Here is a 14207-nt window from a genome sequence, read left to right as displayed (position 1 = left end):
ATACTTTGATAAAAAGAATATCCTGTAAAAATATTGGAGTAGAGAGACAAACAATGACATTTTGCATCCCTCTTCATCGCATTTTCCTCTTTCTGAAGAATTCCCCCAAAATTGGTTGAATTCTAAATCAGATGAAACCATGACCCTGCCGACGTCATCCTCCTTTTGGGGACGCTAGAGCCCTATAATGGTAGTCGTGGCTAAACAGCAGATGAAAAGACTAATTTTTCGTCATCTGCGCTTTGCCAAATTGTGGTATATAGTTGAATCGTCTGAAAATATGATTCTAATTTACATAGTAATGCTATTTAGGAATTTTTTTTTATCCTGTCGTACGCACTTTAAATACTAATGGAATGGGTGAATTTGCAAAAGTAAAAACAAGTGTTCAGTTATAAAATGTGTCCGTTTTAACTGGAAGGGCAAGCAGTTAATTGTCAATCCCATCAAAGGCAGTCAATGAGTCAAAATGTTCTCTCTTCACAGCCAGCAAACAAGAGGAAGCTGAGCCTGAGTGGGTGGAGGTGCTGGTGGACATCTTGCTGTCACTCCTGTCGCAGCCTAGCCGACAAATCAGGCAGGTGTGCAAGACAGTCTTCGCCTCTGTCTGCCCCCATGTCAACGCCGCTGCCCTCACCGCCATCATGGATGTAAGGACTTTTTTTTTAAATTGCTTTTTGTTTGTGTGACAGGGCAATCAATATCTTGACTGTACTTCGGTGTGCTTGTAGGTTTTGGATCCGGATAAAGAGGGCGAGGAGGACGGCCCCGTGCTTGTTGAGGACGACGCCGAGAAATCCCAGAAGAAAACTGAGGAGGATGATGATGAAGAGATGGTGTTGGATGCTTATTTTGAACAGTATCACCTATGACCTTTTGTCTTGAATTTTGAACGTTGTTACTCCTAAAAGGAGGAAGAGTCAGACAAATCGGGCGATGACTCTGAGGATGACAACAATGAAGAAGCCATGGAGGAGGAGGTGGACCAAAACTTCAAATTGGAGTTGTTAAAGGTGCTCCAGCCAAAGAAGACAAAAGTGAGTCTTTTTGATTCATATGTGTAGTAATAACTTAACCACATTGTGGGGCCATGAAATACAAGATGGACATTCAATGACATAATCAAAAAGCCAACCTGCATATAAAATGTCTAATTTCAAAGTGACCTGCGTTGATGATCTCATACTCTTTTTATTTTTTTTGCATGTTTTCAGGCCACAGAGGAGGAAGCCAGCGATGACGACTTGAGCGACGACGCAATGATGGAACAGGATAAGAGCCTCGCGATCCACTTCGCGGAGCAGAAAAAGAAAATCCAGGCCACGAAGGATGCCAAGGACAAAATACGCAAAGAAAAGATGCTTGTGCGTGACTTCAAGATCAAGGTGTGTGAAGGAATAACAATGCTTGTGTCATCCATCTGCATCAGAACCAACTAAAAATACTCTTCATGCCATGATTTTTCATAGGTGCTGGACCTGGTGGAGGTGTTCGTGACCCGGCAAGCTGGAAGCCCTCTAGTTCTGGACCTTCTGGAGCCTCTGCTTTACATGATTGAACGAGGGATGAGATCAGGCAACGAACAGCAAGAGCAGGATTTCCTACGTAGAGCGGCAGACATTTTCAGGTAACTCACAGTTAGCTGTGCAAAAAATGCCCCATTATTTGTTATTATCTGTGATATATAGGGGTGTAACGGTACACAAAAATCTCGGTTCGGTACGTACCTCGGTTTTGAGGTCACGGTTCGGTTCATTTTCGGTACAGTAAGAAAACAAAAGGCAAAATATAAATGTGCTAGTTGTTTATTGCAGACTTTTGTACTTTCAACAATAGGAACATTAGCCTATACAAAGCTAGAATTCTGCTCAAAAATAGAAAATACAATATTCTGAAATGTAGATATTTTGAAAAACAAAATAAAAACAAATAACTTTGGCTAAGACTTTAAAAAATATCTGATGTGCAAAATTGAACAGTTGCAACACTGAACAGTTTCAAATTTCTCATATTAACTGTATGACCACAGCCTCGAAAAGTAAAGGTTATTTGGGCTGTCAAACGATTAAAATTTTTAATTGAGTTAATCACAGCTTAAAAATTAATGGTAATCGCAATTCAAACCATCGCTAAAATATGCCATATTTTTCTGTAAATTATTTTTGGAATGGAAAGATAAGACACAAGACGGATATATACATTCAACATACTGTAACTAAGTACTGTATTTGTTGATTATAACAATAAATCCACAAGATGGCATTAACATTAACATTCTTTCTGTTGAAGACATTTTCTTTTTCTCTGCAAAAACAAAGACAAAACAGAGCCTTAGAACAGTAACAAAAACATTATTATTTATAATGTGTGTGTAGTGTACACATAAATGTGGCCCTCTTCCCTACTCATCAGCCAGTCACTGAGGCAAACCAACTTATTTACATTTCTGAGAGTTGTTCCATCTATATTCTTTTTTAATTTGAATTCCCCACCCAGAGGGCCAACCTAATTTTCTTCCATGTTTACATTTAACCGTTACCCACGCTGCTCACTGCACTTCAGAGTGGTGCGACGGCCCTGGCCGTTTAATTGTTATCTTTTTTGAGACTGTCAGTCAGCTGATCGTCGCGTCCGACAGCTGGCTGCCTCCCCTCCCTACGTGACTTACTCAGATTGACGCCGGACGGGCAGACGACGTCGCCGCCGCTGATGGGGCCCCCCGAGGAAGGGTGCCAACTTTAAAAACTAGCCGCTGTCTGTCATGTATCCTTCGTGCAGCGCTTTGTTTACATTTGTGGCAATAACGACACTTGCTTTACGGCAGCTTAGCCGATACAAGGTAGTTTGAGCTCGCATCCCCGCGTGTGTGTTGTATTGTGCCTGAGTCTTGTTAACCAAATAAAGGCAGCGTTAACAAAAGTCATCTGACCGCTCGTCATTTTACAGTCAACACTCTGAGAGTTCGCAACTTCGCATTTGACAGCATACGTGCTGTGTACCTCCTCGCCAGCTGTTTGCTCGCCATTCATTCACCTGTGCATTTGATCGCTATTTTGTTACACTCCCGCTTTTTAGGTGAGGTATTTTGTGTTCATTCGTTATTGGATCGTTTTTGTTCACCACTGTAAATAAGAGCACCCCAGCAGTAGAGGTAAACTGCCGTTTTCGTTCAACCCATTTTGTTTAGTGTAGAAGCCAGGGTAGTGGCTGTCTTGTGATTTCCTTTTTACGATCAGGGTTTACTTAGCGGGTGGGGTTTAAGTATAGTTTCATTTTGTTTGTTGTTTTGGCCTGGGCTTACGCTGAAGCCAGCTTCTTCCACATTTTGTATATTTTGTTCATTGCGAGTTCAACTTGGTTGAATAAATTTGTGTCCACTTGCAACTTGTGTGCGTGGCTTGTTTTATGTTACGCCGTCCGTGGGACGTAACAGTGGGATTATGGGATGCCGGAGCGGGCATTCTGCGCTTGCGTTAAATGCGTCAAATATTTTAATGTGATTATTTGAAAAAAATAATTACCACCCGTTAACGCGCTAAATTTGACAGCACTTTACATTATGTCAGAAACTCGTTCGGTATGCCTCCGTTCCGAACTCAGCACCATGGACCGAAACGGTTCAATACAAATAAATGTACCGTTACACCCTTAGTAATATATATTTTGTAGGAACCAGCTGTGCAGGTCCAAAGTGTACTGCAAGACCGCAGAAGACAGACAGGAGGAGCTGCACAACCTTCTCGACAAGCTGATGACGAAAACACAGAAATTGTCAGAGTCCTCTGTTGGCCTGTACTACTTCAGGTAATAAAAGATCTGCTCAGATTATGCAATTGGCAATATGGTCCCTGTGGAATGGTGCTTTTTTTAATAGAACCCATTTTCAGAAGGGAAGCTTCAAAACAAAATGGCTTCCTTCCTTTTCAATTTCAGGCAATTTCATGATAAACATATTGAATCATTTTTCTCCCTCAACTCCTTCTCTGTATACACTATGTTTGCAGTGCTGCTCTGTATGTGGTCAAAGTGCTGCGAGGAGCGACCAGCGCAGAAAATAAGGACGAGCAAGCAACATCCAAAACTGGAGTAGATGTATGTAAGCCTTATTTTATTTATTTTTTTACCTAATATGAACCAGTCACCAACACTTTCCAAATTTAAGAAATAATTGCAACTCGTTTTGTATTGCGTTCCAGAATCCGAACGAATCATTTTAATAGTAACTGCTAATAGGACATAACACATAAGTACAGAGAATAGTGGAACAATTGACTGGTAATATAGTAAAAAATGTGCAAATGATGCTGTTAGTGCAAATTGACCAGTAATGTAGTAATTAATATCATGCAACAACATAAAACCTGAGATCTGAAAGACTGACACTCATTTTACTGCTTTGCTATATAAGGCAGGTTTGCTAATAAGGCAGGTTGATGTTGAGTACCCTTGACAGTGATAGATGTCAATGGCAGCATTACCTGGAATCAAAGGCAAGATGTTTCCATTATTAGTGCTCCTTTTTTTTATTAAATTCCTGTTCCTGCATTATACTGGGTCACAAAGTGGGTCAGTGTGAGATAATTTGGGCCATCCTCACTTTAGTCCCTCATTGTAATCAAGTTGATAATTATTCAAGTATCTAATCAGGAAATCCAAAACAGTGGGCCTGAGTAGTAAAATCAAGTTTATAAATTAATTCAGTCGATTAAATAAATGATTAATTTGAGGTTTTTGTTGTATTTTATGTGCCAAAAAAGAAACCCAGCTGCTAGTTATTTAGATTATTCTGAGTTTGTGTCTTTCTGTAGTTATTACTTTGTATTTGGGGGCTGACAGCACAAATGGGGGAGAGGGGGGGGGTATTAATGTATGTTACTTTTGTTCAACATTCAACTTTGTACACTACTGTTGTACACTACTAATTAGAAGCCTGCAAAATTTCAGATTCTTGGATTTTTAGCAATTCGGCCGTTGAAGATTCGAGAACGATTCACATCCAAATTCGGATTGTTGAATGATACCAGGTAAAGCGGAACTAAAATACAGTCAGTGCAGTCTTCGGGACCTCAATGAGGAACGGACCGAAAGTAAATATCATGTTCAACTGATGCCGCTAGATTAAAAAAAACAATAATACCTGATCGCGGCTGACAGCCGCTCCAAACAACGCCTAGTTGCTACAGACAGATGGCTACGGTAAATATCACATATATATAGAACTACATGCGAAATGACAGACGACGATGGCGGCGTGAGAACATGTATAGAGAACTAGATGTGAAATGACAGACTTGCTGGCATTAGTAAACAGCCGCCAGCGTAAAGCAGTTGGCTTCTCTAGAAGGCTCTGTTGGAGCTAACCTAATTAAATTTTTATCTAAACTCCTAAATCGGCAAAATCTTGAATCTATCTTTAAATGTTGAAACAGTTTCAAAACTTTCACATGTCGAAAGTAGACAGAAAGGAAATTATGGTATAACGGGAGCAATTTTAACTTTAACGGTTGATTCGCAACATTAATTGAATGTAGTTTAAAGCTGCTGATACAGAATGGGGACTTGAGTTTTTTATTTACTGTTTTGAACAGTCAATTTGATACTGGAATAGTAGTTTGGTTTAGCCTGAGAGGATTTTTGAACAGTTTTGGAACTAATGTACGAAACATTAAAAGCTAGGTGGGTGGGCGTGTGCATCAATAATCGATTTATAATTGAATCGTAGCCTCTGAATAGTAATCGTAATTGAATCGTTCCGTGCCCCAAGATTCCCACCTCCACTACCAATGTACACTACTTTTGTTCACTACCTGCGTACACTACCTGGGTAAACTAACTTTTGTGCGATACTTACGTACGCTAGTTACCTTCGTGGCATTACCTTTGTGCACTACTTACAATTGCCTACTACTTTTGCGCACTACTTACGTTCACTACCTTTGTGCACTACTTACGTTCGCACACTACCTTTGCGCACTGCCTTTGCACACTACTTCCTTTCACTACTTTCGTTCGCGCACTACTTTTGCGCACTACTTACGTTCACTACCTTTGTGCACTACTTACGTTCAATACTTTTGCTCACTACATTTGTACACTATTTGTGTCCACTACTTACTTTTGTACACTAATTTTGTATACTACCTTTGTTCACTACCTTTGTACATTAGTAGTACTTGTACATTGCAGAAAAATGTTTAAAACCTTATTGTGTTCAATCTCTATTTAGTTATATTTGTTATACCACGAGAACTGCATGTAATGCTAAGTGTATTATTTATAATACAAATTAGAGAAAATTTGTATTAAAAAAAAAAAAAAATCTGTTTATTTTCTTTTCACATTTAAGGACCACATAAAGCTCTCAGATTGAAAAAAAAAAGTTCCTTATTTCTGGGGTCAGGCATAAAGGGGTGAACATGATGTTCTGAACCTCCCCATCAGAGAAAATAAAATAAGTCTCTCCAACTCTTTCCTTTCTCTTGAAGATCTGATCAATTTTCAGTTTTTCCGAAATCATGTGCATTTTTAACCAATCAGAACTAACTCTCCATGCCGATCACATGTCAGCATGTCAGCCAACTGAACCGACAACTGGAGTCCCGACCAGGGATGCTGGTTAGCTAAGCGCACAGACACATCGACACGACACATCAACACGACACATCAGACACGACACATCAGACACACGCAAGGAAGACTCCGTGCTGTCCGTGGAAAAAAGAATTAATAAATATCGGTGGAAAATGGATGATGTTACACAAGCACTTTATTATACTAGTTGTTAACACTTAAATCTGACGTTAGCTGATTGTTTTCCTCTTGGAGATGCCTGTGTGGCAGCAAGGCAGGTTGTTTTTAGCATGGTTTTTGACAGTTGCCGTCATATTTTCGGGATCAAAGCACCGTTCTGCACCGTTCTGGTGCCGAACTTCTTCCACCCATCTTAAGGAGGAAAATCTGAGATTTTGATGCTAATTTCTGGTTTCTATGTGCGCAGTTGCGGTTCATGGGCAACGTGGATGTGGAGCGGGTGGCCGGCGTCTTTCGAGAGGCACTGCACTCCTTCATGAGTCGCAGGAAGAGCCCCCTGACAACCCAGATGTTCACCGACCTGTTTAACAGATTCCCGGTGAGCCGCACGGTGTGACAGATGGTTCCCCCAATGGTGGTGCTAATAAATACTACTGTGCGTGTATATGTGTGTAACACGCAGGTTTTGTGTGTTAATCTATTGGACGCGACGGTGCCGCACATTACATCTGGCGTCAGAGAGCACCAACAGGTAATCGTCGTTCCTAACTGCTACCATGTTTAAAAAAATAAAAAAGTATTTATTTTAAACATTTGCTAATTTGTAAAGGCTGCATCCGATAATTCACATGATACAGGGGGTCTTTTGATTTTTCCCCTAAGGTTAACAGTTGGCAAAAAAGAAAAAAAAAAAAAAATTTCCAATGGCATAAACATAAGATTGAATTTTTTAAAATATTGTCGCTAAACGTATTGAATAGCACTGAAAGAGTTAACTAAATTTATCCCTTACTGTATTGATGTTGTTTTTGTGTGTGTGTGTTTGCAGGCACAAGCGTGCATACTGGTGTTGCGCGCCATGCAGAACCGGGATGTGCAGCAACTGATGAGCGGTGCTCCATGGTTGGAATTTTGCACCAAAGTGGCAGCTCAGCTGGCCGCGGTGAGTCCACGAGATTACTTGATGGTAACAGATGATAGTGACAGTGTTTTGGTCATAGACTATAAACTGGACAAATCTGTTGGTATACTTTGCATAGATGCAGTGGTACCTTGACGTATGAACGCATCGACATACGATCCTTTCAACATCTGACATAAAATTTGACTTGTCGTTTGTCTCAACATACAGTTGTGGTCAAAAGTTTACATACACTTGTGAAGAACATAATGTCATGGCTCTCTTAAGTTTCCAGTTATTTCTACAACTCTGATTTTTCTCCGATAGAGTGATTGGAACAGATATTTCTTTGTCACAAAAAACATTCATGAAGTTTGGTTCTTTTATGACTTTATTATGGGTTAACAGAAAAAGTGATCAAATCTGCTGGGTCAAAAATATACATACAGCAACACGAATTAGCAATTTCTTGTGAGTGATTATTGACTTGAACAATCAATGACTTTGAACAAGTCAGGAAAGTCACTTGGAGACATTTCAAAGCAGCTGCAGGTCCCAAGAGCAACAGTGCAAACAACTGTTTGTAAGTATAAAGTGCATGGCACTGTTTTGTCACTGCCACGATCAGGAAGAAAACGCAAGCTATCACCTGCTGCTGAGAGAAAATTGGTCAGGAGGGTGAAGATTCAACCGAGAATCACCAAAAAGCAGATCTGCCAAGAATTAGAAGCTGCTGGAACACAGGTGTCAGTGTCCACAGTCAAGCGTGTTTTGCATCTCCATGGACTGGCTGCCATGCAAGAAGGAAGCCCTTGCTCCAAAAGCGGCACCTTAAGGCTCGACTGAAGTTTGCTGCTGATCACATGGACAAAGATATGACCTTCTGGAGGAAAGTTCTGTGGTCAGACGAAACAAAAATCGAGCTGTTTGGCCACAATGCCCAGCAATATGTTTGGAGGAGAAAAGGTGAGGCCTTTAACCCCAAGTACACCATGCCTACCGTCAAGCACGGTGGTGGTAGTATTATTCTGTGGGGCTGTTTGGCTGCCAATGGAACTGGTGCTTTACAGAGAGTAAATGGGATAATAAAGAAGGAGGATTACCTTCAAATTCTTCAAGATAACCTAAAGTCATCAGCCCGAAGATTGGGTCTTGGGCGCAGTTGTGTGTTCCAACAGGACAATGACCCCAAACACACATCAAAAGTGGTAATGGAATGGCTAAATCAGGCTAGATTTAAGGTTTTCGAATGGCCTTCCCAAAGTCCTGACTTAAACCTCATTGAGAACTTGTGGACAATGCTGAAGAAACAAGTCCATGTCAGAAAGCCATCAAATTTAACTGAACTGCACCAATTCTGTCAAGAGGAGTGGTCAAAGATTCAACCAGAAGCTTGCCAGAAGCTTGTGGATGGCTACCAAAAGCGCCTAATTGAAGTGAAAATGGCCAAGGGACATGTTACCAAATATTAGCGCTGCTGTATGTATATTTTTGACCCAGCAGATTTGATCACTTTTTTCTGTTCACCCATAATAAAGTCATAAAAGAACCAAACTTCATGGAAGTTTTTTGTGACAAAGAAGTATCTGTTCCAATCACTCTATCAGAGAAAAATCAGAGTTGTAGAAATAACTGGAAACTCAAGAGAGCCATAACATTATGTTCTCCACAAGTATATGTAAACTTTTGACCACAACCGTATGACGACATGCTCAAAATACGACGATTTATGACTCCGTCGCAATTTTATTGTTTTCTCGCAAGACTGCAGGGATTTTCTTGTGAGAAAACTCAACATGGGTCACCAAGAAGGTTAGTGCAGGTTGTGAAAGAAAGGAAAAAGATGACACTTCTATTCAAATTAAGAAGGAAAATGTGAGCGTGGTATGCACGTTAGCATGGACACAGGTAAAAAACTAAAAACCTCATACTTTTTCCTTAACCAAAAACGTTCTTCCCCCGGAACACCATAACCGTACCTTTAGTTCCGCAGGTGAATTATGTGAATACCACTACAAGGTGACAATAAAAGTGCATATTTAATTTTTGATTTATTATTATTATTCCCCTATTGCTATTTGTAATTGTACCAACAGTATTTACTTATGAAGGATTTAGCATAGGTTTTTGGGCTAGGGAACAAATCAATCGAATAACAATGTATTCTTATGGGAAGATCCCGCTCAACATATGATCATTTTGACTTACAAAACAGGTCCTGGAACAAATTAAATTAATATGTAGAGTAGGGGTGTGCCATCGTAGGCACCCCACGATTCGATTCGATTCGATTATGAATCAGGGTGGTACGATTCGATTATTGAACGATGATCCCAATATTGACTAGGCCTGAGCGATATTGGAAAAAACTATTATTGCGATTTTTTTGGGGGGGGGTTTGCGATATATTGTGATTTTATTTTGCGATAAAATAAAAATATATTTCAAAAACTAATTCACTAGATGACTTTTATAGGTGTTTGGAAAGACTTTGGACGATTCACCATGACACGGTGTACAGTGATCCCTCGTTTTTCGCGGTTAGTGGGGACCAGAACCCGGCGCGATAAGTGAATAACTGCAAAGTAGCAACAAAAGTAAAACAAAATCTAAGCCCCCAAACATGAGGTTAGATTTAATGTCAGAAATGGCAATTTCCAAAACTAGAGGGTTTTAACTCTTTTTGGGGCATGTGCCTATCTTTGGGAAATAGTATTTCATTCATTGCCTGCCATTGACACCGATAGATGTCCAATACAATTAAACTGGGAGGATTGTTTTTAAATGCTCATGTTTCAATTCCATTGATGGAACCTGACAGCCGATCTTTTTTTGACTGGGACTGGTGAATGAACATTTATTCTAAATGATCCATGAACGAACTCTCACTTTAGAAACTTTCACTTTAAGTTTAACTCTTTCAGTGCCATTGACGGCGGTAGACGTCTGATCCATTCATTCGCTCCTCCCAGTCATAATGGATCGGACGTCTACCGCTGTCAGTGGCAGCCAATTAATTAAATGAGTGTTTTTCAACCTTTTCTGAGTCACAGCACGTTTATACATTGGAAAAAATCTCGCGGCACACCACAAACCAAAACTGTTCCAAAATTAATTTCTGTTCAGTGTATTTATTTATAAAATAATTTATCAATATTTATACTTACTCAGTGAGAAATTTGTGCCTGTATGGATGAACACAAGCCGATATCCTGGCAGGAATCTTCGTCAACAGGTCTTTTTATAGCTGTTAGGCTTGAAAAGCTCAGAATTATCAGACAGGGGGACGTTAGCACTGTCTTTAACCACGTCAGGGGCAAGCATCTCTCCGACAATGGCTTTACAGGCAGGCAGTATTGTCTCTGCCACAGTATGGGACTTTTTGGATTTAGCAACAAAGTAACTGGCTTTGAGGGCTTTCTCATTTACCTTTGTAGTTTTTCTAAAAAAAGTTTCTCTGTGTTTTCACAGAGGTTGAACAAAATACTCCATCGACTTGTTTTAAAATGAGGGCAAATGCAACTGCTCGTGTCACGTTCAAGAACTGCTCGGATTTCTAGCTCGACAATGTGTTGGAATGAAACACTGGGGGAGGATTGATAGTCATAAGATATGGATATAATGGAAAGGACACTTTCGTGTATGCCGACACTTGACGACTCTAATCAACTGATTAGACTCCGCCCAACGACGTAAAAAAAAAAAAAAAATGCAATATTGGCTAACTTCTCGCAGCACACTGGTTGAAAAACTTCCACACTTCCAGGCTTCATTTTCCCCACCCTTGTTTGTCATTAGGCAGAATTGATTATTTGTCATGTCAGTCTCACAACATGACTATTTAATAGAAAAAGAAACTCAGGCAGACGCACTTTTTTTGTCATACAAGTTGATAATTGAATCACTGCTCTTTATTAAATCAACAATGCAAATAGAAAAGTTCCCTAATGGGATCTGTCCCTAATGGACAGTTGATTAAATCAACCACTTTATTCCATTTTCTCTCAGGCTCTCAAGCTGGAGGGTCAAACGGAGAGCAAGGCTCTGCGGGAGAAGGTAGTGAAGGCTCTTGAGCTGTGTCAGTTTTTGGTCAAGCACGTCCATCAGCGGGTACGTCATGAGCAGGACAAAAGACTTTAAAAACAAAAAAAAATTACATAAAAAGAATAAGCATCAATCATCTACTTTCTTGGTATGTGTTTAGAAGCTGTCTGTTGAGCTTGTAGACCTCAAGAAGGTTCTTCAGGTCATGACTGAAGTCATCGCCTTCAAGAACTCGGGGACGTTGGAGGACACCTACTGGGCTGTCATGAAACACTTTGGAGTAATGTAAGTGCTGCAGTAACATCCGCTTTGCAGACCCTCAGGTGTCGGCGAGCGTATTCAGAATCATTTGTTTATCCCTGCCATCTTCAGGAAGCCCAAAGTGGAGAAAACAAAGCCTGACAAGGACGCCGGCCAGCCGCCGATGCCGCAGCAGGCTGCCAAGAAGCAGAAGGGCTTCCTGCCAGAAAGCAAAAAGAGGAAAAAACGCCCGCAGCCCGTCTTGGAGCCCGCTGCAGCCGCCGCCAACTCGGCCCCGATGGCCAACAAAGCGGGGGTAGAGAAAGGACAAGGCAAGAAGAAAAACAAGAAGAAGACAAAGCGGGCGGCGGACGTCGAGGCGGCACAGGCCGGGCCAGCCAAGAAGAAGATGAAGATGCCAGCTGAAAGCAAGTTGGTGAAAAAGAAGAAGAAGAAAAATAAGCAGAAGAAAGAGGGAGGAGGGCAAGTATAAAGACAGAATATGTTAATAACTCTTTCAGTGCCATTGACGGTAACGGACATCCAATCATGTGACTCTTTATAAGTTGAATTAAAACTCTTCAAACGAGTAACACAAGAAGACATCCAATCCATTTGAAGTGGGAGCGTTGCAACGAACGAACGAACGAACGAACGAAAGTTCCCATTTCAAATGTATTGGACGTCAGTTGCCGTCAATGGCAGCCAAGTTGAGCCTGATTTGTTTTTGTATTTGTTCTGTTCTTAAACAATTATTAACCACTTTTGTGGTTGACATCATGTGTCCTGAAAGATGTGCGGATGAAAGTGCTTCTTTGTCTTTGTGGATCCTATTTTTAGAAGAAAACAAAACAAAACACACCACAATAAATACTTTTCTCCTGCGGGAGATTTGTCACCAATTTGCACCCGCTCCTCAACCTTTTGTGTGTTATGCAACATTAATTAGCTGTGGGAAATTGTCGTTAACAAAACAACAAACGGCATTCGAGCTGCAAACACCGAACACATGTCGTGTTGTCATTTGAGGAAACCCAGCATAACAGTTGGAGTAGAAATTGAGCTATACAAAAGTTACAAGGGAAAATGGAGCCACGATAACAATTCATGTATGGTTACAACAACCGTCCGGTATTTCCCTAATTGTTGAATATATAAGTGTATTTTAACAATTCACTTGCTTTTTCAAAAAACCCAAATGTTTATTATTTGAAATGAAATATTTTTTAATTGAAATTATTCTAAATATTTTTATTTTTTATTTTTGCCATGGCTCCCCTGAGAGCACGGATTTCAAACTAGTGGCCCTGGGGCCCAGATTCGTATGACTACATAATTTTGTGTGGCCCGCGAAATTAAGTCATGTGCATCGACTAAAATCAACAAAAATATAGGATTTTTCCTTTATTTCATTTTTAAAAAATATAATCCCCAAATTAAAATTGTTTCGTAGTATGTATTCATGCATCCAGATATACATCTGTAAGATAAAATCGTAAAATAGCTGAAAAATAAATTAAGAAATAGTATATTTTTTCTCTTTGTTTATATAAAAATAGAAATGAAAAAATCTCTTAAAACCTGCTATTAAGAAGCTAATACAGGATTTGGACAATTTTGAGGTCAACATTGTCTCTAAATGATTCAAATACTATCAAAAACTTCAATCTTCGTGGCCCAGTCCATCAGGGATTTTTTTTCAGTTAAAAAAAAAATGCAGATGAGCTGTCCCGAACTGATCACCTCGTCTCACTCTCGCTCCCTCTCTTTATCCAATGATTGACCATAGACTTCATAACCTATTGACATGACACGGGAACCGGGGCCGATTCGTAGAGGGCCTATTTTCAAAAACTTCAAATATTTACAAAACCAAAGCTGCTTCCGACCTAAAACCAAAACAGGCACCTACCTTAGCCATATGTGAGTCTCCATGAGCAGCGGCATAAAAAAAATTCAAAGTCGTTCCCTTATAAAATCCCGATTAATTATTTTCTATATAAGTATAACAAAACTTAAAATGGCTATAAAAGTCAGATCATTTGACTCTAGATGCACAAAAATCGCCAAATGCAGAGATAGTCCCCTATATTTTCAGGATCAATAACAATATTTAACATATGTTTTTGACCAAAATAGCAACTTAGTTTTTTTTTTTTTAATTTACTGCAAGTTTTCAACAGCTAATAAATCACTCAATGTAACCTCAGAAACAAAATACTTGAGGAAAACATGCAGAATCATAAATAATGTGTAAATAGATCATTAATAA

General features: G+C 39.8%; 1 protein-coding gene across 1 annotated transcript in view; it reads left to right on the top strand.

Annotated features, from left to right (window-relative positions):
- The window catches only part of mybbp1a (MYB binding protein (P160) 1a), a 33605-nt gene extending 20762 nt beyond the window's left edge, over positions 1–12843 (top strand). The window contains exons 15-27 of the mRNA XM_057821247.1: positions 487–650; positions 732–836; positions 912–1037; positions 1215–1385; positions 1470–1627; positions 3670–3804; positions 4005–4092; positions 6998–7129; positions 7214–7282; positions 7580–7693; positions 11660–11761; positions 11856–11980; positions 12068–12843. Coding sequence (XP_057677230.1) covers positions 487–650; positions 732–836; positions 912–1037; positions 1215–1385; positions 1470–1627; positions 3670–3804; positions 4005–4092; positions 6998–7129; positions 7214–7282; positions 7580–7693; positions 11660–11761; positions 11856–11980; positions 12068–12428 — 1850 coding nt within the window. The 3' untranslated portion in view covers positions 12429–12843. The remainder of the gene's footprint in view (positions 1–486; positions 651–731; positions 837–911; positions 1038–1214; positions 1386–1469; positions 1628–3669; positions 3805–4004; positions 4093–6997; positions 7130–7213; positions 7283–7579; positions 7694–11659; positions 11762–11855; positions 11981–12067) is intronic.
- The last annotated feature ends 1364 nt before the right edge of the window (positions 12844–14207 follow it).

This window comes from Corythoichthys intestinalis, chromosome 18 (assembly GCF_030265065.1).
Source record: "Corythoichthys intestinalis isolate RoL2023-P3 chromosome 18, ASM3026506v1, whole genome shotgun sequence".
NCBI classification, from domain to species: domain Eukaryota; kingdom Metazoa; phylum Chordata; class Actinopteri; order Syngnathiformes; family Syngnathidae; genus Corythoichthys; species Corythoichthys intestinalis.
This window is presented reverse-complemented; position numbering and strand designations above follow the sequence as displayed.